The sequence below is a fragment of the Bos javanicus genome, chromosome 6, assembly GCF_032452875.1.
Source record: "Bos javanicus breed banteng chromosome 6, ARS-OSU_banteng_1.0, whole genome shotgun sequence".
In the NCBI taxonomy this organism is placed as follows: domain Eukaryota; kingdom Metazoa; phylum Chordata; class Mammalia; order Artiodactyla; family Bovidae; genus Bos; species Bos javanicus.
Window position 1 is genome coordinate 25458315 of NC_083873.1, and position 27950 is coordinate 25486264.

The following is a 27950-nucleotide window of genomic DNA, read 5'->3' on the forward strand; positions in this document are numbered from 1 at the left end:
AATTTTTCCATTAATATTTATTTAGTAGCTTTATATACAGTTGCTTTGAGATTTACATGTACCACCATATAGAGGAGCTGTTGATTCCTCCATACCAAAAATGTGTTTTTCATAATTGATGTCATAACAAAGTGAAACTCGTGTTTCTGAAAGGTTTAGCCCAGTCTACCATTTCTACCTTCGGTATGTTACAGGATAAAATGCTCTTTGGGCAGAGAGATTGTATCCTTGTTGTATACTCCTTGCTGACACTGGCTTTGTTGATGTGGTCTCCTGAGTTTTAGGCCTGGGAAGAGATTTTGGCTTGCTGAAATATTCTGCAACAGGTATTTTCGTCTGATTTCTTCTTATAAACAATGGAGGCTTGCCCTCTGAAATAGAAAAAGTCTCAATAAGACCATAATTGGACATCCAAATATAGTAACTTCTGTCATGTCTTAGTAGCAAATGACATACAAAAAAAAAAAAAAACTGTATGAAGTTTAGGTGGTTCAGATATACCCAAATTTCATAAAAATTATTTATTCTCATCTTTATTACCACCTGCTCATCTTTAATGGGAGAAGGCAATGGCACCCCACTCCAGTACTCTTGCCTGGAAAACCCCATGGACGAAGGAGCCTAGTAGGCTGCAGTCCATGGGGTCGCTAGGAGTCACAGACGACTGAGCAACTTCACTTTCACTTTTCCCTTTCATGCATTGGAGAAGGAAATGGCAACCCACTCCAGTGTTCTTGCCTGGAGAATCCCAGGGATGGGAGAGCCTGGTGGGCTGCTGTCTCTGGGGTTGCACAGAGTCGGACATGACTGAAGCGACTTAGCAGCAGCAGCAGTAGCATCTTTAATGAGCTATTTGTACTACAACATGCAGGATATGTTCTTTCAGTTAGAATCAAACTTCATTTTGGTAGGAACCATTTAGAGCTGGTGATGGGCAAAGAATGGGGCCAGTGAGAGAAAGGTGAAGTATCTACAGTCCTGACAGACAAAAAAGCAAAGCAGACAAGCAGGTTAAAACAGCTGCACTGATAAGACCTTCCCAAGGCCTGCATTAGCTACATCCAAGCAGAAAGAAGGATTTGGGGAGACAATGAATACCAGATCGGGAAAGGAGTACATCAAGGCTGTATATGGTCACCTTGCTTATTTAACTTATATGCAGAGTACATCAGGAGAAATGCTGGACTGGATGAAGCACAAGCTGGAATCAAGATTGCTGGGAGAAATATCAATAACCTCAGATATGCAGATGACACCACCCTTATGGCAGACAGCGAAGAAGAATTAAAGAGCCTCTTGATGAAAGTGAAAGAGGAGAGTGAAAACGTTGGCTTAAAACTCAACATTCAGAAAACTAAGATCATGGCATCTGGACCCATCACTTCATGGCAAATAGATGGGGAAACAGTGTCTGACTTTATTTTGGGAGGCTCCAAAATCACTGCAGATGGTGATTGCAGCCATGAAATTAAAAGACACTTATTCCTTGGAAGGAAAGTTAGGACCAGCCTAAACAGCTTATTAAAAAGCAGAGACATTATTTTGCCAACAAAGGTCCGTCTCATCAAAGCTATGGTTTTTCTGTAGTCACGTATGGATGGATGTGAGAGTTGGAGAATAAAGAAAGCTGAGGACCGAAGAATTGATGCTTTTGAACTGTGGTGTTGGAGAAGACTCTTGAGAGTCCGTTGGACCGCAAGGAGATCCAACTAGTCCATCCTAGAGGAAATCACTCCTGAATATTCATTGGAAGTACTGAAGCTGAAACTCCAATACTTTGGCCACCTGATGTGAAGAGCTGACTCATTTGAAAAGACCATGGTGCTGGGAAAGATTGAAGGTGAGAGGAGAAGGGGACGACATAGGATGAGATGGTTGGATGGCATCACCATCAATGGACATGAGTTTGGGTAAATGCCAGGATTTGGTGATGGACAGGGAGGCCTGGCGTGCTGCGGTTCATGGGGTCGCAAAGAGTCGGACACGACTGAGCGACTGAACTGAATACCTATACCAAAGGCTAAGGGGTATGATTTGGGGGGTTGTATATAAGTATCTAGACACGGTAAAATATATTTGTGACCTACAGATAAGACATGAATAATAGATGTCATCACTGTCAGGATTTTATGGTCCTAGGGTAAAGAATTTGTTAGGAGGAGTCAGATACAATAGACCATCCTTGGAGTGTCAGAGTAAGGGAATGTTTTCTAATTTCTAAACTATTCTTATTGTTGCCTCATATTAGCAAATAGCACTTCTTTTGGGTTTGATTAACCCCAACAGAAACCGCTGGGGTTTAGAGTGACCTCATGGATCTCTTAATCGATTGCTGTATCATTCCTGATGTAAGAAGGACTTGTAAGACAATTTGAGGCTTGTAAACATGCTTCATAGTGGCTGCTCTGTAGTCACTGTTGCTGTTTGTTTTAAAGCTAGGAGTTGGCGGAACCCACAGGGATATTTCAGTTGGGCTGTTTTGGACCAAACCAGGGCTTTCCACAATTCTTGATAAGTCTTGTTCCCAATTGCAGGCTGGGGCTGGACTTCTGACAGGGACACAAAGCTGCTGCTCTACTGCTACTGTATTCAAGCTGTGTCTCAGGCATATGTTGTGGCTGATTGCCAAAATGTTACTGTTTTCTCAGGCTGACTTTGTTTCAAGTGAAAATCATTTAGTTCAATGACAGTTAAGCTGTGAAAAACCCAAACTGATACCACTGTTTTTTTTGTTAGGTCAGTGCAGGTCTTTTCCGGTTACTGGATTGAAATGACCAGACCTAGAGTTCCTGCTGTCTTGCTTCTCAAATAGTGTGAGGAGGCACTTTGCCTTTCAAAACAAAGTCAAAAACAGGTCAGATTTACCTCTACGAGAAATTCAGCAGATGCTGTCCCTTAAGAGTAGCTGTAAATCACTATTGCATTATACTCCCTTTAAAACCATAGATCCGTAATACCTGTGTCTCCAACTAGTTAGATACTTACTGGTTTCCTTATATCAATTCAGTAATTATCACAAACTGTACTTAACCTTTCAGTACTTCCTTATTTTCTTCAGATCCTTGACTTGACACTCTAAATCAATTGGAGAAACAAAATGAAATTCACAGATACAAATATTTTCTATAGACCGAACCATCATCATCACGCTAAGAAATGTATGTTTCTTAAATAAACATCTCTTTTTTGATGCAGATAGCATTAAATGTACTTTCTGATGAAAAATTCTTCTGACTTGGAGTAAACATATGAACAGTACATCAGATATTTCTCACTAGGGTAGAGAAATTGACCCTATCTCCCAGTCTCCAGTTGTATGGAAACTTCAAGGTGGCAACTGTTTGCAATGTAAAATTCTCCTCCATCTTAATGCTTTTTAAAGTGACATATTACTTGTTTTGAATATTTATTTTCTCCAAATTTAAGATTTACCCAACTTTTGCTTTTAAAGCAAAATGATTTTCTCTCCCAGCTTAAACAACATCTTACCATATTCTTTCACTATGGTGTTACACATAAATATGTATTTTCTTCTGTCATTAAAATTACAAGGCTTGAGAAAAGTTTCTGCTGAAATAATTCCTAATTCCCTTAATAGTTATTTTTCCCTCTGGTAGCCCCCAGGCATATGTCAGGGGAAGTTAGGTTAAGCAATATATTTTAATCCTGCATTGTTCTAGACAGAAAGAAAAAGTGATACCTATATGATATGCATTCTTGAAAAGTATACAGTAACAATGAAGTTTTGGTTTTCTTTATTGCTTCTGTTTTTCAGTAAACTGAGAACCACACTACATTTTCTTAGATTTCTGGGTGGCTCCTCTGAGTGGAAAGGGAACTTTTCTCAAAAAGGTAGGTTGTTGAGTAAGGAAGACATGGCCTCTGCCAACATGCTCTAAATAGTAGAATTTAGAATGATTTCTTTCATTTTCATAAATGTAATATGAAAAAACAAGTACATTGTTGTCATTTACTGAATAAGGAGGTTACTTAAAACTTCAGCAATTTTAGTGTTTTGAAAGATAACCAAAAGGGAATTTAAAGTCTTTATGAGCCACATGCTCCATAACTGGCCATCAAGCCTGATTACCTCCTCTGTTGATGTCCTTCCTTAGAACTGATTAGCACCTTTGATTTTGCTGATGAATTTGAGGGTGACTTGACTTTGGGTGGCCTCCCAGTCTCTGCTGCTGGTTCAGCTGAGGTGTTTCTTCTGAGACGAGTTAACAAGTTTATCTCAGCCAGTTCAGCATGAATCAAAGCTGAGACCCACTCCTTTTCTGATTTAAAAAAGAGAGGGGTCATGAAGGTTACACTTATCATGTTGGCTAGAAACACAGGATTAGTTCTTTCACCCAGCACTCCAGTTTGAAAGGTAGCCTGTTTTCTGGGTAAGCACCTTTGTGTGAGTTAACGTTTGTGTAGAAAAGGTGGTTCACATCAACCTAGTTTCTCTCCACCTGTGATATGACAGACTACTCAGAATAGTTAACTCACGGGGGTACTTGTCCCTGAGTGGCAGTAGAATAGATTTTAAATATTGAGTACAGAATCCAGCCTTACAGGCCACTGCCAGATAAAAACAAAGATACCTATAAAAAATACTAAGTACAGGAGGAGCTCATGAAAATTAAAACTAATATTTTAAATAAGTTATAAGCATCTCTGAAAAGATACATATCAAAGCATTACTAAAATGGTGTCTGTGATAATTTTTTCTTCTTTTTTTTTGGACTGGCTCACCTTTTTTTTTTTTTTTTTAACTTTACAATATTCTATTCGTTTTGCCATATATCAACATGAATCCGCCACAGGTATACACGTGTTCCCCATCCTGAACCCTCCTCCCTCCCCGTACCGTCCCTCTGGGTCGTCCCAGTGCCCCAGCCCCAAGCATCCAGTATTGTGCATCGAATCTGGACTGGCAACTTGTTTCATATATGATATTATACATGTTTCAATGCCATTCTCCCAAATCATCCCACCCTCTCCCTCTCCCACAGAGTCCAAAGGACTGTTCTATACATTACCTTTTTTTTTTTTTTTTGCCCAACAGTAAGCACTCATTATTTGTATAAATTTTTTAAAGTTATATTCTTAAAAAGGAAAAATAAAAAATAAAAACTCCTTACCCCCAAATACTTCTCAGTTGCCTGCCAAGTAATCTTGAATTCCTGAGGTAAGGTATTCCAAATGCCTTTAATTCCATTTAAAATTATTAATCTGTCCGTAACACATGGGTATCTCCCAACTCTCATTACTACAGTGATTTTCAAAGGGTGCTCCCCGGACCAGGCTTATCAGCATCACTTGGGAACTTGTTAGAAACGCGTATTCTCAGGCCCCACCCACCTCAGAAGTTTTGCCTCAATCAGTCAAATAACCAGCTAGGTTTGAGGATAGCTGCTCTGTGTTATTTATGGTTTTCCCACTTGGGACTGGCATATATTTTTCATGGAACGAAACAAAAAGAGCCTAAAGGAGGCTGGGAGATGACTGACTTGATTGTTTTGGTGAGGATCTGGCAGAGGTGTTAGAATCTGGAACTTGGAAGGGTGTGCTCCTGCCATCCACATTGAAGAGGGGAAACAGGCTGTGTGGAGGGCTCCCAGTAGGCCAGAGATATGCTCAGGGAGAGCATGGGTGCATGGGCTCGCGAGGAGAAGCACAAACCAGCTCTGGACACAAGCGTTTCACATCACCCACAGAAGTTCAGTTTGGGGCATGACCAGCTTGTGTGCAGTTGCATATACAGGACTCTGATACTGAACACTAGGGAAATAAAATTGCAGCATTATCTTTGCAAATCCAAGGTAGAAAACTTCAGACATTGGCACATTTCCTAGTTTCTGGCCATAAATTGAGCTCAGTATTCACAAATACATAATCTCACCTTTTGAACTTGCATGGAGCAGCCACTGTAGAACTTCTGCCAGAGAATCAGTGCGTAAAATGTTACACAGCTTTTCCAGAATCTGACAGAGAATATTAGGGTTACATAGTGAGCAGTTTATAAGGTTTCCTTTACTGTCTCCACAATCTTGTCATCCCAAATGTAACTCTGTACACAGTATTCAAGTCAACTGGGATTTTAACTTGGAAGCCAGATTTCAAATAGGAAAAAAAACATCTTCAGTACGAATACAGTTGACTCTTGAGTGAGGCAAGGTTAGTCTATTGCCAACCCTCCAGGCAGTCAAAAATCCAACTATAACTTAGAGTCAGCCCTCTGTATAGGTGGCTCCCCCATATTCTAAATTCCACATCCCTGGATGCAACCAACCATGGATCATGTAGCACTGTCATATTTACTACTGAAAAAAATCCACGTATAAGTGGACCTACGCAGTTCAAACTGCAAAGGCTCAACTGCAATAGTTGAGGTTAAGCCATGCAGTTTTCTCTTGTTTTGTCTCTTCAGTACCAACATCTTATGGAGGAGTGATTCACTTTTCTTCTCTTTGGGAACTGATCCTTTCCTACTGCATCATGGGATTCTCTGGTCACAGAACTGCCCCATCAGTTTTGCTTCTCTCTGTAGTGAGTGAACCTAGCTGGATTCATCATTGTTCCTCAGGCCCCAGAACACAGTGATTGGCCCAATCAGATAGGAATATAATTCTCTTTAGTCAATCAGAATCCTTCATTGACTTCTTTTTCATTTGGCAGCTAACTGCCGTGTTGGTGATAGAGGAAATAATAAAAATGGACTACCAGATCAGATCAGATCAGTCGCTCAGTCGTGTCCGACTCTTTGCAACCCCATGAATCGCAGCACGCCAGGCCTCCCTGTCCATCACCAACTCCCAGAGTTCACCCAGACTCACGTCCATTGAGTCAGTGATGCCATCCAGCCATCTCATCCTCTGTCATCCCCTTCTCCTGCCCCCAATCCCTCCCAGCATCAGAGTCTTTTCCAATGAGTCAACTCTTGGCATGAGGTGGCCAAAGTACTGGAGTTTATTAAAAGTTCAAAATATTAAGCACATGTAATATTTCCAGATTTACCCTAAATTGTATCTGCTTTTGGAATTTAGACATACCTGAAATTTAAACCTGTCTCCTGAACATCAGTCCATCTGTGGCCATAGACATACTATAGGTAATTTGAACCCCAAATACCTAAAACTCCACCCATCTTTTTTATTTATAAAACTTGCTCCAAACTTGCTGTCCCTTCTGGTTCCCCATCTCAGTGGACGGCACCTGCATACGTTTAATGTATGTCCAAGCAAGACCCTGGGATTCACCCTAGATGACTCCCTTGTCCTTTTCTGTCACACTGCCAAACAAGTTCAGTAAATTCTTGTAAATATGTCTCAAATCTCCATTTCTCTTTATCCCCACAGCCTTGCTTGACACAGTGTAAACCATCAATTCTTGCTTGAGCTACTGAAACATATTTTTTCCTAGACTTTCTGCCTGAAAACTTTTATTAAAATACTATTAATTCAACAGATATCAATATTTGTGTCTATCATTGATTTAGGTGCTGGAAATACAGAATTTAAAGGGCAGAAAAATCTGCTGTCCTGTATTCAGCTTTGATTTATTAAGATTCCTGTCCTTGATGCCTTATCCTGGAAGAAAACAAATTAAATTTGTTTCTAATTTCATGGCAAATCAATGGAAATGGCAAAAGTAGAAGAATAGCCCTGTGGTATTTTCCAGGCCACTCTGCCTCTCACGGTTTTGTCATCAATATAGTGATTGCACATCACCCCTGGCTTCTTCTAACTCATAGGTCATTTACTGATCAGCTCTCAAAGAATGTAATTAATCATTTCAGTGAAAGAAAATAGAAGATGTCTTCCTCAGAACTCTGCTTTCTCTTCACTTTTATTCTGGAAAGCAGTTATAAGTGGTGATAAATAAAGTGGGTGATTTTGGTCTACTGAAATTTGATTTTAGGATTTGAGAGTGTAGATCTAGATTAGCCACAAATGTGGGTCAGAGCCCCCTATTCTTTTACTAAGGTGTGACCTTTCTGGTGTCTCAGCTGTATCCTTGGTGTGTTCACCAAGGTCTCTTCACTCTAGCAGATCACAACTCCAGTATCTTTAAGCAGCACATTCCCTCCCATTAGCTGTCTTCTGCCAAGTCTCAGACTCCCATCCTGTGCAGGTGCAGTCTATATTGGGCTAAAGACTCAGGCAATCTTGTACAGATTTCTGAAGCTCATTCTCTGCACAGGTACTTCTTCAGTATCTTAATTTGCAAATTCCAGCCACTTCAGCATCTCCAAATTCTAAACTCTTTTTTCTCTAACTAATGAAGCTCTTACTCCCTTTTTGGCCTCCACTTCTCTGTGCCGTGATTTAGGAATGTGTCCCAGGAAGAAATCTGCAAGTGAAAAACAAGAGCAGGCCTTGGATTTCAGGCTGAGTAGTTTTAACTCAATTCAGTTGTCAATGGGAACCATTAAAGAGTTTTAAGGATGCTAGTGATGTGATTTTTTTGTACATTCATGGTGTTCCCAAGTTATGGATTGAATAAACCTGCCTCTTACTTTGATTTCCTGATCCAGATAGTTTGGTATGCAGATGGTGTTCTCTTTGATGGCAGTCTTGGTACTCGTCACCTCTGAAGAAGAAGAACTAGCAGTAGAGCATGACTTTGGAGTCAGTGGTGGATTTTTTACCTTCATTTCATCCTAAATCATAGGTATAATATAATCAATATGCATATGCATCCACTTATATTTTCTATGAAAATTGAATGTAAAATGAATGAGAAATGTAACTGAGACACATACATGAAAGTAAGAAGAGGTTAGTTTTAATCCTCCCTTAAAAAGCTCATTATCAAATATTTACATTTGAAGATGGAACAAATTAATGATATGTTATTTACTTTTTATAAAACCATTTTAAACCCTTGGTTTAAAAGATAATTCTACAATGTTTAATATGTAACCATCATTTATCCTGCTGCTTCTGGTAACAGCCAACTCACGACACATGAGATTTTCTATTGAGATTGTACTTTTATGACTGGAGAAAGTCAGCCAAGAGTTTTTATGCTCTCTGTGAAGAAACTACATGGTATGAGCCACTGCTTCCTGGCTCTGCTAAATGACAGCTGAGAGCTGGAGAATTGGAGGAGTAAACTCAGGTACTTCCCTTGGTTAGTTGGAAAAGGAGATAGAAAGGCTATTTTTTTGTTCTGGGAGGTGAATATACTGTTTGCAGTCTTTTTAAAAGAACTGTATTGTCTATTCCAAGAGAGGCTTTTTCATCTTCAGAAGAAAGTAATACATAAAGGTACACAGAAGCTGGTAGCTGAATGTGTCAGCTAGGGACTGCAGTGATTACAATCTCTAAAGCAGTATTCAGTTGATGTTTAATGAAAATAAGGGCTTCCCAGGTGGCTCAGTGGTAAAGAATCCGTCTGCCAAGCAGGAGACATGGATTTGATTCCTGAGTTGGGAAGATCCCCTGGAGAAGGAAATGGCAATGCATTCCAGTATTCTTGCCTGGGAAATCCCATGGACAGAGGAACCTGGTGGGCTACAGTCCAAGGGGTCACAAAAGAGTTGGACATGATTGAGCAAGTAAACAACAACACAAGAGAAAATAAAGCTGTATTGTATATACATATTGTAAATGCACTCTTCTGTTAAGGTTTATTATACAGACTTATTGTTTAGGGGAATAGCAATATTATATATGTATGTATGTATATATATACACACACATTTACATAATGTATATATATGTGTATGTGCATGTATATATTTATGTTCAACCCTGCACTGAACACAGCTAAAATGGTAGATTAAAATACTTTTTAAGTTTAAACTGTTGCATGAATAACTTAGGAATTAATGGGTCAAAAAATAAAATAGAAATGAGACACTTGAGGTGTAGGGTGTACAGTAGTCATTTTTTCGCTGAGATCATTGTCTTATTCCAGAAAATGAAAACTTTCCTTTTGACAGTCTTAAAGTTCCTGAAAGACGGGACCCAAATAAAGGCCAACAAAGATATACACCTTCAAGGTCAAGGTGACCTAGAAATGCAAAGTCCTTGAAGAAATATAGCCTTAGATCAAGGCTTGAACTTGGGTAAATTGGTCGAGGCTGGTAGGGCCTCAGGGTTCCTACAGAAGCAAACACCAATTCTCTGGAAGAAAATGCATTTATCATGATCTTCAGATTCCTATAAATGATTTTTCATAAATAATGTCTAATAATTAAGTCATGAGTCAAAGAAGAAATTATAATGTGAATTAGAAAAAGGACTTGTCATCAAAATGGCTCCTTCTTACAAAAACACCAGAATCACAACTAACTGCCAAACAACCATCAAAAAAGAAAAAAAAAATGTAGGGTGTACCAAAAAAAACACCCTATACACAAAGATAAAGAAGAAACCACAACAAGACTGTAGGAGGGACACATGCGTAAAATCAAATCTCATGTGCACGAGGTGGATGATCCACAAACTGAAAAATAGTTATACCACAGAAGTTCTCCACAGGAGTGAAAGTCCTGAGCCCCACGTCACGCTTCCCAGCCTGGGGGTCTGACAACAGTATGAGAAGGCTCCAGAGAATCTGGCTTGGAAGGCCAGTGGTATTTGATTGCAAAAATTCCACAGGACTGGGGGAAAAAGACAATCTACTCTTGGAGGGTACATACAAGGTCTAGTGTGCGCCGGGACCCAGGGAAAAAAGCAATAACTGATAGAAAAAGGAGACAACTTAGAAGGGTGGGATTGTGTGTGGAGGGGAGAGGGGCTCGATGGGAGGAAGGGTTAGGAGGGTGAGGACATTATACTTATAGCTGATTCATGTTGTTTTACAGCAGAAAATAACAACATTGTAAAGGAGTTATACTCCAGTTAAACAGTAAATTTAAAAAATAAAAACCATAATGTGATGGAAAAAAGAAAATCAGTAAGGTTATCAAAGACTTGAGTGACATTATTAACCAACTTGACCTAATTGATATTTACATAGCACTCTCCCAAGAACCAACATTCTTTTTATAGACAATGTTCAAGAGTGAACATTCTTTTTATAGACATATGGAAAATTTATCAAGGTTGGACATACTCTGGACCATATAACATCTCAATAAATAAAAAGTTTCAAAGTAAAGGGTGTTCTCTGACCATAATGGAGTTAAATTGGAAATCAATCATATAAAGATAACTTTAAAATCCCCAAATATTTGGAAATTAATGTAATTTTAACTCACTCATGAGACAAGAGGTTTAAAAGAAAGTAGGTAGTATGTTGAGCAGAATGAAAAGGAAAACTCAACAAGTAAAATTTGGAGGATGCAGCCAAAGCAGTGTTTGTAGAAAAATTATAGTAATATAGGAAAGTGAAAGTGGAGAGGGAAAAAGTTGGCTTAAAGCTCGACATTCAGAAAACTAAGATCATGGCATCTGGTCCCATCACTTCATGGGAAATAGATGGGGAAACAGTGTCAGACTTTATTTTTTGGGGCTCCAAAATCATTGCAGATGGTGACTGCAGCCATGAAATTAAAAGACGCTTACTCCTTGGAAGGAAAGTTATGACCAACCTAGATAGCATATTCAAAAGCAGAGACATTACTTTGCCAACAAAGGTCTGTCTAGTCAAGGCTATGGTTTTTCTAGTGGTCATGTATGGATGTGAGAGTTGGACTGTGAAGAAAACTGAGCGCCGAAGAATTGATGCTTTTTGAACTGTGGTGTTGGAGAAGATCCTTGAGAGTCCCTTGGACTGCAAGGAGATCCAACCAGTCCATTCTGAAGGAGATCAGCCCTGGGATTTCTTTGGAAGGAATGATGCTAAAGCTGAAACTCCGGTACTTTGGCCACTTCATGTGAAGAGTTGACTCATTGGAAAAGACTGATGCTGGGAGGGATTGGGGGCAGGAGGAGAAGGGGACGACAGAGGATGACATGGCTGGATGGCATCGCTGACTGGATGGACGTGTCTCAGTGAACTCCGGGAGTTGGTGATGGACAGGGGGGCCTGGCGTGCTGCGATTCATGGGGTCACAAAGAGTCGGACACGACTGAGCGACTGAACTGAACTGATGCCTATATTAGAAAGGGAAAATGTCTCAATTCAACACATAAGTTTTCATCTTATATAAAGACATGAACCAAAGTCAGTGAAATAGAAACAAAAAATAGAGATCATCAATGAAATGAAATGCTGATTCTTTAATAATAAAACTAATAAACCTCTAGGAGCATCAGGAAAAAAAAAAGACAAGTTACATACCGATATCAAGAGTGAGAGACAGAACATCTGCAGATTATATAATATTTTAAAGGATATTTTATGAATGACTTCTTATCAGTAAATTCAATAACTTTGATGAAATGGACACATTTTTTGAAAAACATAACCAAAATCTTGATTTCAAGAAAACTCCAGGTTCAGATGGTTTCACTGCAGAATTCTACTAAACTTTTAAACAAAAAATAATACTAATTATACGTAAAATTTCCTAGACTATTAAAAAGGAGTTTCCAACTGATTTTATAAACCCATTTACCAAAACCGGGAAAGACATTCATTACCAATAAACTACAAATATCCCTTATGCACATAGACACAAAAATGCTAACCACTGTTTTATGAAATTAAATATATAAAAAGAATAATACATCATAATCAAGTGGAGTTTTCCCTCAGCAGTGCAGTCTAGTTTAACATTTGGTTAACCAATGCAATTCACCATTATTAAGACTAAAAAATAAAAATCACATGATCATTTCAAATACATGCTGAAAAAGCATTTGGCAAAATCCTACCCCCATTTCTGATAAAAACTCTCAGAACACTAGAAACTGCTTCAGCCATGTAAAGGGCACCTCTGGATAAAGTAAACCAATACCACAATGGCAAAAGTCTGAATGTTTTCCCCCTGTGATTAGGTACAAGGCAAGAATGTCTGCTGTCCTCACTTAAATTCAGCATTGTACTAGAGGTTAGCCATTGCAGTAAGGCAAAAGAAACAAATAAACAGCATGTGAGTTTGAAACCATAGGAAAAAGATCTTTAATTTGGGATTTATAAAAATTGTACATTTTGATTCTTCAAAAGACACTAATACCTAAAAAAACAGTAAGCCTCAATTGGAAGAAAACATTTGCTAAATGTATGTGTGACAAAAGAATTGTATCTAGAATATATAACAAATGTTTAAAACTTCATGATAAAAAGACCAACACCCCAATTGAAAAAACTGACAAAATATTTGAACATATACTTTATGTAAAAAAAATACATGGATGGCAAGTAAAAACATGAAAACATGTCATTGGACAAATGTAAATTAAGACCACAGTGAGATACCATTGCACACCCACTAGATTGGCCAAATAAAATATTGGTCATATTAAGTTTTAACAGGATATGCAGGAAAGAAAACCATTATATATAACTGGTGAGAATGTAAAATCCTATAATCACTTTGGAAACTTTGGTGGTTTCTTAAAAATTTAAACATACATGTGCTGTAAGACCTGGCCTCCCTGGTGGTTCAGACAGTAAGGAATCTGCCTGCAATGCAGGAGACCCAGGTTTGATCCCTGGGTTGGGAAGATCCCCTGGAGGAGGAAGTGGCAGTCCACTCCAGTATTCTTGCCTGGAGAATCCTGTGGACAGAGGAGCCTGGCAGGCTACAGTCCATGGGGTTGCAAAGAGTTAGACACGACTGAATGGCTAACACACACACTACTGTAAGACCCAGTCATTCCACTCCTACTTATGTACCCAAGAGAAAAGAAAATATATATCCATACAAAGATTTGTACACAAATGTTCATATCAGCTTTGTTAAAAACTGGAAACAACGTAAGTCCATCAACAGGTGAACATATAAACAAATTGTGAGATACCAATATAATTGAATACTACTCAGCAATAAAAAAAGGAATGATACGCATAACAAGATGAATGAGTCTTAAACATGCTGAGTTAAAGAAACCAGATTTTTTAAGAGATCACTGTAAATTTCATTTACCTAAAATCCTAAAAAATGCATGGTAATCTTTAGTGACAGCAGATAAATGTTTGCCTGTGGGAGGGCTAGGGTCATGAGAAAATTTCGGGAAGTCTTTATTCTCTTGATTTCAGTCTGTAAATAAGTATGTCAAAATTCATCAATCTGAACTCTTTAAAAATGTACATTTTATATCATGTTAATTATACTTAAAGCTGTAGGAAAAAAAAATATTGTGAAAAACTCTTTTCCAGAAAGATATATATGTGAAGAGAAGGAGAGGAAATGATAGAAGTCAAAACCAAATAGGTAGCTATAAATAGTTGATTCTTTACCTTTTTAATTACTAAGGGATTATCACTGGAAGTTTTGAAGCACTCCTTGACTTTTCGACAGGGCTCTGAAATGACAGGAAAAATATATTTATTTAGATCAAACTGAAAAATAATTTCTACCACATGATACATCCATCACTTGCTGAAATGGATGAGAGTACATCTGAATTTCAATTAAAGTCAACCCAGGTATCTGTTTATAAATACTAGAAAACCTGCAGGTAGAATTGTACTTTAACAACATAATAAAAATGTATTTATAAAATGAATTCTATGCCCATGAAGAAGCGATAAAGAAATACTACAAGAACTTTCTTGATCTGGGTAAACTGGTTCTTAAAAAGTATGTATTTCAGTATAAGACATGTTTTCTTTGTTTTCTGTCCATATGACTGTCACTTTCTCTAACTAAAGAGATTACATGTGTACTCTTTGCCCTGTAGACAAAAAGAGATGTGTGTTGAGTTATAATTACATTCTTTATTCTATGTACTTCATCTGTCTTGCAACCCTGCCAATTTCACATAGCCATCTAATTAAATTACCCTTAATTACACTTAAATATTTGCTTACTTTCCTTTTGCATTCATTTAAATATACATTCTGTGTGATGCTGTTTTTTTTTCCCCCCCCACTGAAGCCATAGTTAACAAAACAATTTTTTAAAAGCTGAAAAGATTTTGTGCATATACACAGTAGTAACTGAATTCATTAGTTCTAGCTGAGGAAAGATTTTTTTTTTTTTAATATAAAGTTACCTCTCTCCAAGTAGTGAGAAGGAAGTTATGGATAGTGATTCTGCTTAGTGTCCACTTGTGAGAAACAGAAACCTCTCATCTATTTTAAGCAAAAATGTAAATAATACATAGAATTTAGCTGTTTGTAATATTACAGTTGGAGCAGTGAACTCTTTATATAGATTTTTCTTAATTGGTGGAAAATTGCTTTACAACATTGTGTTGGTTTCTGCTGTACAACAATGTGAATTGTCACATATATACATAAATTATCACATATATAAAAATTATATATATCCCCTTTTATATAAATATATATATCCCCTGTATAGTCACAACAGCATGAATTGTCATTAATATATATACATTATTATATATTAATATATAAATTATCATATATGTATATCCCCTTCCTGTTGAGCCTCCCTCCCCTCCACTCTCCCCACCCCTCTAGGTCATCACAAAGCACCAGGCTGGGCTCCCTGTGTTATATAGCAACTTCTCACTATCTTACACATGATAGTGTATATATGTCAGTGCTAGTAGAGAATAGACTTATGGACACAGTGGGAGAAGGTGAGAGTGAACTCTGTCTTGATCTTCACAAATCACTTCAAGAACAATACCATGTGCCTGACCCACCAGGGCGGGCACAGCCTTTATCACAATTGGAGGAAGGAAACTCGGGAGGCCATGGCCATGTCAACTGCTGTCACAATATCCATGAGGCTAAATCTTAGGCACTGGATCACTGTTGCAATCAGAAGATCACCACATTGGCTGACTTTGCCTTTTAACACTCATAAATCCAGTATCTGAACACTGAGATGCTGTCTTAGGAAAGCTCCATGTCTCCAGCCACACTTGATAGCAGACAGCAGCTAAAAAGATGACTTTAGCCCTACGTCTGCAGTATAAGTCTTACCAGATGGCAACTCCTCATTCTCATCAAGGGACTCTTGCAAAAGTAATTTGTAGGTTTCTAGGTTCTACAATACAAGAAGGGACACTAGAAAGATGGTGGAATAAGTGGGTTTTAATTCTTCATTGCTGGTGAAAAGGATGAAATGAATTAACTCATGTGAAGACTCTAGAATGGAATCTATTCGTCTTACTGTTACCTTTTAGAAGATATATGTGTTTTACCACATTATGCCAAAATAATTTTCATGTGCCCTGAAAGTGTTAGTAATAGTTTGTAATTATAAAGGACAGAGGGAAAAGTACTGGATATAATTTCTACCATCTAGAACTCCCTGTACGACATAATGATTTGATATATGTATATTGTAAAATGATTATTAGTTGCATATTTTTTCTTGTAATGAGAAATTTAAAAATCTTCTGTGTTAACTTTCAAATATATGATATAGTATTACTAACTACAGTCATCATGCTGTACTTTTGAGTAATCACTTTAAATTTAACTTAATAAGCATGAATTAATTGAATTAAATGTTTGCTAAAGATCAGGTTCTGTTTCAGGACCTGGGAGAATAGTAAAACTGGGCCCTGACTTTAAGGAGTTGACCATCCAGTGAGGAAAAGGTAAACATGACATTCCATCCTCACTGCATTTCCCTGATGCAGTTTTGGTCTGGAGTAGTTTCTCTACCAATGTTGGCTAACATTCATTTTTGGTCTCTCTCAGGTACTTTTGTAGGGCTTAGAGACTAGAACCATGCCAAATTTGGCTTGGGCACAATTAATAATAATGATCTTTTTAAATCATATTTATTAACAGTATTGAACTGAATTGAGATTAGATGAGTGGAAATTTTTATAATGAATAACTATTTCACAGTGGGAAAATGTCATGACTATTTGAAAATGACTGCAGGTATGTGAGCAATTATATAGATATTTTCCCTCCTGAGAGTTGGCAGGAAGCCTCAGAAAAGATTTCATGAATTGGGAGGGACTCACCAGAATGAGGCCGTGGGGGCACTTTGACCCCGTTAAGGGCTGGCGAGACAGGGCTCTCCGTGGCCACAGCACTGGGTGGGTAGCTGCATCTGGCATATGGTATCTCATCTTTCTGTGAGTGGTGGGACTGGCCAGCACCCCACAATGTTCTAAATGAGTTCTCATCATCATTCACATTACAGATTGGAATGTTATTCAAACCTAAGTGAGTACAGATAAGAAGAAAAACCACCAGGTTAGGTTTTTGGCAGGTTTTCTTTGAATTCCCAACAATTTTCAAACTAGATATTATAAAATGTATGTAAAGATGTCAGACTTCAGATTTTATGAACCAGTGCTGGGTGGACAATCTTTAAAAGTCAGTGTAGCAAATTATGTTCGCAACACATCCCTTCTTAAAATGTCCTGCCATCTTGTTAGCTTTGAGAACCAAGGCCCACATCTTTGATCTTTGGTCTGGGAGTTAAGTGGAGTAGATTTACTGCTATCCCAGACAGACCTCTCATTTCCCATGTCTTAATAATGACTAAGAGGGACTATGTTAGCCCTCTTTAGGAATATCAGATTTAGATTTTTGAAAGCATCTAGAATGTCTCAACGTAACAAGGCCCCATAAAAGACACATTGGCTCTTCTGTGCTGGCAAAAGAGAGAGTCATTAGAGTGAGGAACAGGAGGCAGGACAAGGTAAGTTGTGTGGGAAGGAAGGAAGGAAAACCTAGAAAAAAAGGAACCTCCTTCCTCAGAGCCTTCTGGGTTCATTCATTCTCCCATAATAGCTATTTGCTTTTGGCTCATATTGAATTATATCCAGGCCCTCTTTTTAGTATCAATGCCATGTTATATAAAACTGGGCAGCTTAGGAAGCATATGTGTGCAGGACACAGCTCTGTTAATAAGTGAATTATTAGAGACAGGTGGCTGCTTTGTTTCCCAAGAAATTGCACAAGAAGCTTCTGGATAATGTTTTGCAGTGAGAATTAGTAAATTTGACTAGGATTATGGTATATACTAAAAAGAGAAAATGGCCAAGGACTTACCTGTGAAGGGATTCCAACATTTACTGCAGAATTAAAAAAAAAAAAAACAGAAACTACAGGAATAGAGGAAAAAATTCAGGAGTGTACAGTATGACCAAAACTAAAATTTCAAAATGATAAAGAGAGGGAAAGGTGGAGAGAGGGAGGAAAGGGGGAAAGGGAGAAAGAGGAGAAAAAAGAAAGGATTGAGAGAGAATGAAAGAGTGAATGACATGCATGGTTCTCCAGGCTGGTATTTAACATGTAGATGTTAACACGACTGTACAGGTTGTCAAAAATTGAGATACTTTCATACCACTGTGTCAGTTGCTGCCCTGAGCTTCCTGAGTGGCCCCTTTGGCACCTCTCCAGGTCCCTTTCCTATCAACCAAGTAATCCAGGGGTAAGTGCCTGCACAGGGGTTGTCTGCAGGCCTCTTCTGCCCTGGCTCCAGTGCTGGCATCTGGTCCCAACAGTCAGTGCCTGTGCCTCACCAGTGGTTCGGTGTTTTGAATAACACCCCTGTGTTTACCGACTGGAATCATCAAGTAGTCCGAATATAGAGGAGAGAGAGACATTCTAGGACTCTGAATTACCTCACCTTTGATGTGGCAGACCCTTCTGGGATGAGGAGTGTGCCTGACTAGAAAACAGCTTCCATTTCTAGCTGAAATATGGCTGCCTTTGCTCTCAAACTGAGGAGCAGACATCGGGGATTTGAGGCTCATGTTCACAGAGTGTTGGTTTCCTCCTCTCCACTCTTGCCACAAAAGGTCTTGGAGTGTACCTTGTTAACCTCACTTCCAGAGGTGCTCAGACCCTGAAATCACAGCATGACAATTGTTTAGACAAGGGGTTCTAGACATTTTCTTGCACATCAAACGTTTCTCCATCATCTTTGTTTGCCCTGAGTTGTCTCTTATGTCAGAAGAAAGACATTAAGAATGTTACTTGTTAATGTGAGGCTAATTTTACTTTAAGACCAAATTTTTGTAAACATTAAAATCAAGATAGACATAAGCGGAACAGATAAAAATTTTTCCCTGCAAAAATTGAAGCACTTGTGAGAAACATAAAACATCACCAACATAAAATATATGACATGATTATCAATCAATTTTGATGTAATGTTAACTTTAAAATAAAACAGCCACAAATGTGCTTTACATTCTGTTTACTGTAAATGAGGACTTTTCATATTGTACTCTTAAGAAAACCAGCATCTTAAATTTGTATCTTCTGAGAGGATGGTAAAACTTGAAGGAGAAAAAAAATCCCATAGCAAAAGAATGATATTACATCTACAGATAATAAACCGGAGAGTTTTGGACATGTTATTTGCTGTATTCGGTAATTAATGATTTTTCTTCAACCACTCAACAGTTGTTTATTAGACCCAGTGTCATAGGCCTAAGATGTAAAAGATAAATAGCCCACTTAAAAACTGGGCAAAAGATCTGAACACCTCATCAAAGAAGATTCTGTCCATGGGATTCTCCAGGCAAGGATACTGGAGTGGGTTGCCATTCCTTTCTTCAGGGGTCTTCCGGACCTGGGGATCAAACCTAGGTCTCCCTCATTGCATGCAGATTCTTTACCATCTGACCCACCAGGAAAGCCCATCAAAGAAGATTATCAGATGGCAAATAAGCATTCATATGAAAAGATACTCAACATCATTTGTCATTAGAGAATTGCAAATTAAAACAATATGATACTGCTACACCTGTTAAAAATGGCTAGAATCCAAAACATTGACAACACCAAATGCTGATGAGGATGTAGAGCAACAGGAATGCCCATTCACCATTGATGGGAATGCAAAATGATACAGCCACTTTAGACAACAGTTTAGAAGTTTCTTACAAAGCTAAATATAGTCTTATCACAGGATCTAGCAATCGCATTCCAAGTTTACTCAAAGAAAGTTGAAAACACATCCACACAGAAACCTACAAATAATGTTTATTCATAATTGCCAAAAATTGGAAGTAATCAAGGTGTCCTTCAGTAGGAATGGGTAAACAAAATGTGTACCTCCATACATTGGAATACTGTTCAGTGCTAAAAAGAAATGAGTTTTCAAGCCCTGAAAAGACATGTTTAAGGAAACTTAAACAGGCTTCCCAGGTAGCTCAGTTGGTAAAGAATCCACCTATAATGCAGGAGACCCTGGTTCAATTTCTGGGTTGGGAAGTTCCCCAGGAGAAGAGATAACCTACCAACTCCAGTATTCTTTCCTGGAGAATCCCCATGGACAGAGAAGCCTGGTGGACTATGGTTCATGGAGTCTCAGAGAGTTGGGCACGACTGACAACTAAGCGACTGATCTGATTTGAGCTACTAAGCACAGCACAGCAAGCACATATTACTAAGTGAGATCAATTTGAAAATGCTACATACTGTGTAATTTTAAATATGTTACATTCCAGAAAAAGGATAACTAGAGATTATAAAAAAGATCAGCAGTTCCCAAGGGTTCCAGAAGGGAAGTGGAGGAGTAATGAATAGGTAGAGCATAGGGGATCTGGGAGGCAGTGAAACCTCTATACTGTTCAATACCATGAAAATGGATACATGACATTATGCATTTTGTCAAAACCCACAGAACTATACAACAGAGAGTGAACTGTAATGTAAACTATAGACTTTAGTTAATAATGTATAGTATTGGTTCATCAGTTGTAACAAATGTACCACACTACTGCAAGATTAATAATAGGAGAAGCTGGGCAGAGGGATATGGAACTCCCTGTACTTTCTGCTCAGTTTTTCCATAAGCTTAAAAACCGCTCTAAAAATATTAGCAATTGAAAAACAACTACCTCACTAGAGCTTCCCTGGTGGATCAGTCAGTAAAGAATGTGCCTGCAGTGCAGGAGACCCAAGAGGTGCAGGTTTAATCCCTGAGTCAGGAAGGTTCCCTGAAGAAGGAAAAGGCAACCCACTCCAGTACGCTTGCCTGGAGATTCCCATGGACAGAGGAGCCTGGTAGGCTACAGGCCATAGGGTCGCTCACAGTCAGACACGACTTAGTGACTAAACCACCACCACCTCAAACTAGCAACATTTTGTTGTTATTAATAATGGCCCACATCTTACTCTCCTTCCTATTGCCTATATTGATTTCAGCACTTTTTAATTGATAATTCATTGCTCAGTGATTTTAACAGATAGCTTTCAAGTCCATTAATTGGCTTGAAATAATATTTATCTATTAAAGATTTCTCTTTATAGCAAGAATTGATTTTGGACTGTAACTTTTTCAGACACAAATCTAGAAGAAATGAAACGATCATTCATTCTCATAAAGGGTGGATTTTTTTCCTCTCAAAACAAGAGAAAAAATAGAACATATTACTAAAGTAAGGAATTAATAGAAGTAGAGACAAGGAAATATATAACTTACTCATAAGTATTATCTTTATTAGAGAAACAGAAATCTCACTGATTTTGTAAGGAAGTAACTAAAAGTTTCCCTAAACCAGTATTAGAGAAATCCATCAATGGAAAACACATATATATGATGGATGGATTCAGTAGACTAAATCAACTTTAGTTACTTCTACAAATTTTCCATGGATTATTTACTAGGGACCAAACTCCTAGGTTGGGAAGATCTGCTGGAGAAGGGATAGGCTACCCACCCCAGTATTCTTGGGCTTCCCTTGTGGCTCAGCTGGTAAAGAATCTGCCTGCAATGCAGGAAACCTGGGTTTGATCCCTGGGTTGGGAAGATCCCATGGAGAAGGGAAAGGCTACCCACTCCAGTATTCTGGCCTGGAGAATTCCATGGACTGTATAGTCCATGGGGTCACAGAGAGTCAGACACAACTGAGTGACTTTCACTTTGAAATACAGTCATATGATAAAATAGTAGACATATTTTAAAAGCCAAAAAAGTTTAAAAAACAACACAAGGGGGGAAAAACACACCTTCTAGTAGTCTAGCTTCATAGGTATTTACTATATAATAGACAGTAGGAGTTGTCAACCTCTTTCCCCACTGTGCTACACATGATGGTAATGTTCACATGAAAGACGCATTCCCATCACATGTTCAGATTTTAAAGAGCATATCCCCAAATGGTGAGAAGCAGAGTACTAAAAACATGTTTTAGTCACCTAACTGTGGGTGTCAGTAACTGCTGCTCAGCAGAGCTATATAAATAGGCTCAAACTCCAAGCTTTCCACTCAGGTAAGAACAGGACATTGCAACTAAATGCCAGTGATAGTGTTAGAAAACTTACCCTTCTTTATATTAATCCCTTTTTAAAACTAAACAATTTGCAAATGTGAACATTTAAACAATTCTTACTAAATATCTTGGGTCTTGCCTGACTCAGTTCAGTTCAGTTGCTTCGCTCAGTCATGTCTGACTCTTTGTGACCCCATGGACTGCAGCATGCCAGGCCTCCCTGTCCATCACCAACTCCTGGAAGTTACTCAAACTCATGTCCATTGAGTAGGTGATGCCATCCAACCATCTCATCCTCTGTCGTCCCCTTCTCCTCCTACCTTCAATCTTTCCCAGCATCAGGCAGAGTCTTTTCAAATGGGTCAGTTCTTTGCATCAGGTAGCCAAAGTACTGGAGTTTCAGCTTCAACATCACTCCTTCCAATGAATATTCAGGACTGATTTCCTTTAGGATGGGCTGATTGGATCTCCTTGCAGTCCAAGGGACTCTCAAGACTCTTCTCCAACACCACAGTTCAAAAGCATCTATTCTTCGGCACTCAGCTTTCTTCACAGTCCAACTCTCACATCCATACATGACTACGGAAAAAGCCATAGCCTTGACTAGACAGACCTTTGTTGTCAAAGTATGTCTCTGCTTTAATATGCTGTCTAGGTTGGTCATAACTTTCCTTCCAAGGAGCAAGCGTCTTTTAATTTCATGGCTGCAGTCACCATCTGCAGTGATTTTGGAGCCCAAAAAAACAAAGTCTGTCACAGTTTCCACAGTTTCCCCATCTATTTGCCATAAAGTGACGGGACCAGATGCCATGATCTTAGTTTTCTGAATGCTGAGCTTTAGGCCAACTTTTTCACTCTTCTCTTTCACTTTCATCAAGAGATTCTTTAGTTCTTCTTCACTTTCTGCCATCAGAGTGGTGTCATCTGCATATCAGAGGTTATTGGTATTTCTCCCAGAAATCTTGATTCCAGCTTGTGTTTCATATAGCCTAGCATTTCTCATGATGTACTCTGCATGTAAGTTAAATAAGCAGGGTGACAATATATAGCCTTGACATACTCCTTTCCTGACTTGGAACCAGTCTGTTGTTCCATGTCCAGTTCTAACTGTTGCTTCTTGACCTGCATACAGATTTCTCAAGATGCAGGTAAGATGGTATGGTATCCCCATATCTTTAAGAATTTTCCACAGTTTGTTGTGGTCCACACAGTAAAAGGGTTTGGCATAGTCAATAAAGCAGAAGTAGATGTTTTTCTGAAACTCTTGCTTTTTTGATGATCCAGCAGATGTTGGCAATTTGATCTCTGATTCCTCTGCCTTTTCTAAAACCAGCTTGAACATCTGGAAGTTCACGGTTAACATACTGTTGAAGTCTGGCTTGGAGAATTTTGAGCATTACTTTATTAGTGTGTGCTGGTCAGGAAGCAACAGTTAGAACTGGACATGGAACAACAGACTGGTTCCAAACAGGAAGAGGAATACATCAAGGCTGTATATTGTCACCCTGCTTATTTAACTTATATGCAGAGTACATCATGAGAAACGCTGGGCTGGAAGAAGCACAAGCTGGAATCAAGATTGCTGGGAGAAATATCAATAACCTCAGATATGCAGATGACACCACTCTGATGGCAGAAAGTGACGAGGAACTAAAAAGCCTCTTGATGAAAGTGAAAGAGGAGAGTGAAAAAGTTGGCTTAAAGCTCAACATTCAGAAAATGAAGATCATGGCATGTGGTCCCATCACTTCATGGCAAATAGATGGGGAAACAGTGGAAACAGTGGCAGACTTTATTTTTGGGGGCTCCAAAATCACTGCAGATGGTGATTGCAGCCATGAAATTAAAAGACGCTTACTCCTTGGAAGGAAAGTTATGACCAACCTTGATAGCATATTTAAAAGCAGAGACATAACTTTGCCAACAAAGGTCCATCTAGTCAAGGCTACGGTTTTTCCAGTAGTCATGTATGGATGTGAGAGTTGGACTGTGAAGAAAGCTGAGTGCCGAAGAATAGATGCTTTTGAACTGTGGTGTTGGAGAAGACTCTTGAGAGTCCCTTGGATTGCAAGGAGATCCAACCAGTCCATCCTAAAGGAGATCAGTCCTGGGTGTTTATTGGAAGGACTGATGTTGAAGCTGAAACTCTGATACTTTGGCCACTTCATGTGAAGAGTTGACTCATTGGAAAAGACCCTGATGCTGGGAAGGATAGGGGGCAGGAGGAGAAGGGGACAACAGAGGATGAGATGGCTGGTTGGCATCACCGACTCGATGGATATGAGTTTGGGTGAACTCCGGGAGTTGGTGTTGGACAGGGAGGCCTGGCATGCTGTAGTTCACGGGGTCGTTGTAAGTCGGACACGACTGAGTGACTGAACTGAACTTACTAGTGTGTGAGATTAGTGCAATTGTGCGGTAGTTTGAGCATTCTTTGGCATTGCCTTTCTTTGGGATTGGAATGAAAACTGACCTTTTCCAGTCTTGTGGCAACTGCTGAGTTTTCCAAATTTGCTGGCATATTGAGTGCAGAACTTTCACAGCATCATCATTTAGAATTTGAAACAGCTCCACTGGACTTCCTTAACCTCAACTGGAATTCCATCACCACTTGCCTGACTGCCTTATTATAAAACCTAGGCTGAAATATCTTAAGAGGATACATCCAAAAGATTTGCTGAGTCAAAGTAGCCAAGTTCTGTTTATAATTCTATTTTAATTGTGAGTCTAAAACTGTGCTTTCATCCTGAAGAACAGAAGAAAAACCTGTATAAAGGTAACTCTGTGGGAAAATCTAATTAAAATTACCATTCACCACTCGGAATCATGTAAGGACTGGGAAAAATATTTCCTCTTCTAAAGCCTCTAAAATCTACCTATATATTAGTAAATTATTAAATTTTATCTAGACCACATGACACAAAATCCTCAGAATAGGTAGTTTTAAAAACATTATTAATCTAGTCCTGGCCATTAACTTGGAAAATACCATGCAGATGTGTATTAAATACAGATTTAATTTAGTCCAAAATAGCACATATGCAAAATGTATGCTTACAAAAGAAGACAACGATAGCTGATCAATGAGCAGCCAAGTTACTCTGAATTCCTTCAGATGTGAAGACTGTTATTTAGGTGATGAATGCAGAACCATTTTACATTTGCAGAGCCCCTAGCCACCCAGATCTTCCCATCACTTCCTCCCTCACCTTGTTCATGGCTTTGTCTGGTAAGACTTTCTCCAAAAGGCTTCCTGTGTATGTGTGTGTGCTCAGTCATGTCCAACTCTTTGCAACCCCATGGACTGTAGCCCATCAGGCTCCTTTGTCCATGGAATTTTCCAGGCAAGAATATTGGAGTGGGTTGCCATTTCCTTCTCCGAGGGCTTCCTACCCCTCTCCAAAGTCATTTCTACCATTATCCCATTCTCTTTCCCTCAACCCTCTTTAAATTGTCTTCATAACTCATAATGTATGTCACTCTGACTTTTTTTTTACATTTCTGTGTTTATTTTTTGCTTCTCTCAGTAGGATGTATCAAGCAGGCAGTGATCTAGTCCAATTTTCCACCTGTCACATTGTTTATGCTCAATAAATATTAAGTAAAGCTTTTCAAAGAATGAATGTTCTTATCCCACAAATTCAGCATTTTTTATTTGTTGATCTCTCAAAAATAGGTGGTTTACTTTAAAAGGCAATGCCCCATTTCCTCAAAACAGATTTAATTGGCTTTTATGTAGTCTTGAAAAGGTCAGCTCAACTGTGGTCCATCAACTAAATCAAACCTTAAACTTAAAAAAATTATTTTAATGATGAATTTAAAATTATACCTGAGGTCAATTTTAAAGGAAGGTGGTCTGGCTGACAGGAACTCAAGGCTTGTGATACCCTTCAAGCCTTGTAATGGGTCTATCTTCAGTTGTCATTGATTTCCTGAAATCTTTGTACTTGAGCTGGGAATCCTTAATTGGCAGAGACAGACTAATGTCCAAGGCTTCCAAATGAATGTAACTGTCTCCCTCCAGTTTCTCCCACTCTTGCTCCAAGGGCTGAGCCCTATGTGGCTCCCTGGTTGTTAAGATACTCTATATAGCTTAGCAACCTGGTAACATTCCTTGGGGAAATCTGAGTTCCAGAACCTCTCCACTTGTCATTCTTCTTAGAGTTCTACCTACCCACAGCTTGACAGAGCCATTTGGCAGCAATGACTTTTCTCATCTCTGAATGTAAAATAGAGCTGAATCAAATGCAAGAGAAAGAACAACAGAGAGTGGGGGAAGAATTTCGATAATTCTCTGCAGAATTTTGCTTAAAGAACACATACCATGCAGATGTAATCAAACTTAGCTCATCAAAAACCACGTAGGGAGAAAGTGTGAATGACTTTAAAGAAGCCCAGTCATCCTGCTCGAATAATCAGGATGACCATGCTGATGACTGTTCAACAGCCTTGAAAAAGAATTGAAATGTTAATTAAAAATCATTAACATATATTAAGTAATACAATTAAAGTCATAAAGTTCTCTATGAAAATTAAAGATGAAATTACTATGCACACACACAAGTGTACAAACATATATGTTGCTGTCAACTGTCAGGATTATATATACTGGTGCTTCCCAATATTTTTCTTTTCAGACCACACATGACTTTTGATAGCTGAATTACTGTCTCTGAAAGCAATGTAGCTAATTCCTGAAGGGCAAACACTTAATTTACAACAATACAAGGATAGAATTTAATACAATCTTGTTTTCCTGACTGGCCCCAAGAATTAAAGGCTCAGCATCTCTGCACCTATAACCCATTCAGGATTTACATATTATTTATGGGGGGTTTAAAGGATTTTCCAAAGTAATTTTTGCATTTTGAGATTTTCTTTCTATACTTTCTACCAGTTAGGAATTGGCTTTATGCAGCTAGTAGCAGAGATTATTTCTCCCTCATGTGAAAGAGTTCCGTGGTTGATAACAGCACTTTCATAGTGTCATTATGGACCTAGGCTTGTTCCACATTTAGGTCCATCTTGCTTAAGGTGCAGCTTCTCTTCTGGAGTTTAACTCTTATTCCAGATAGTGCCTGAAGTTCTAATCATCCAAATGGCTACTCTGTTGCCAGGAATCACATCAATAATCCAGGAAGAAAACAAGAGGAAAGGCAGGGGCGGGTAAGGACAGACAGGGGCACAAGCTAGCCATGTGCCCCTCCTGTAAGAGCCTTTCCGTGAATCCCAGGCAGTAATCTGGATGCGCTGATCACTGGTAGCTGGAGCAGGAGGAAGGGGGGAAGGAAGGCGGAGGTGGGGGGACACAGAAAATGTAGTTTCCTCACAGGGTACATTCCCACCCCTTTCTAAAACAGAGGCTTAGAAAACATAATTTAGGTTTATAAGCAGTAATCTCTACCACAGAGCCTGGCATACCTAAACCATGTGTGAGAGGTGTCTATATTCTTGTGGTTTACACCTTTCCTTAGAGAGAGACAAGCGTCATCCATTAGAAGGAGATATACTTCTGGCATGTAACCATAATTCTGTTGTATCCCCTTTATGAGGACCTGTCTTCTCTCATTACCAGAAAAAAATGATACAACTCATTGGGTTGGGCACAGTTTGCAGTAATTCTGTCAGAACCGTGGACTGAGATGGCTCTGGGGCACTGTTCAGGGCAGCCTGTGTGTCCTTGTTACCTTGGTAACAGACTATCAGTCCAAGACGCTGTTATTTTCAGCAAAGGTAGAAAACAGATGGAGAGATTTCTTGGGATATATGCATGAATCT

General features: G+C 38.8%; 1 protein-coding gene across 2 annotated transcripts; it reads right to left on the reverse strand.

The window, feature by feature from the left end:
- On the reverse strand, positions 1–26270 carry C6H4orf17 (chromosome 6 C4orf17 homolog). Of its 2 annotated transcripts, XM_061419582.1 has the most exons (9): positions 26002–26270; positions 18575–18793; positions 16956–17156; positions 14293–14357; positions 8510–8653; positions 5894–5975; positions 4091–4280; positions 3032–3075; positions 1–371 (listed from the first exon to the last, which is right to left on the reverse strand). In XM_061419582.1, the coding sequence occupies exons 2-9, from the start codon at positions 18699–18701 to the stop codon at positions 175–177; spliced, it is 1050 nt and encodes a 349-aa protein (XP_061275566.1). In that variant the 5' UTR covers positions 18702–18793; positions 26002–26270; the 3' UTR covers positions 1–174. The 2 variants fall into 2 exon arrangements, with proteins under 2 accessions (XP_061275566.1, XP_061275567.1); XM_061419583.1 differs by lacking the exon at positions 16956–17156 and having other exon boundaries at positions 26002–26269.
- Positions 26271–27950: the final 1680 nt, after the last annotated feature.

What these genes read in the sequence shown, in the direction of transcription:
- C6H4orf17 (XM_061419582.1), bottom strand. Translation starts at nt 18,701, where the DNA reads ATGAGCCTCAAATCCCCGATGTCTGCTCCTCAGTTTGAGAGCAAAGGC. An exon ending in AAGGGTCTGCCACATCAAAG is followed by an intron (nt 17,157 to 18,574) that starts GTGAGGTAATTC and finishes GTACTCACTTAG; the next exon opens with GTTTGAATAACATTCCAATC. An exon ending in GCTCCATGCAAGTTCAAAAG is followed by an intron (nt 4,281 to 5,893) that starts GTGAGATTATGT and finishes TTTTTAAATCAG; the next exon opens with AAAAGGAGTGGGTCTCAGCT.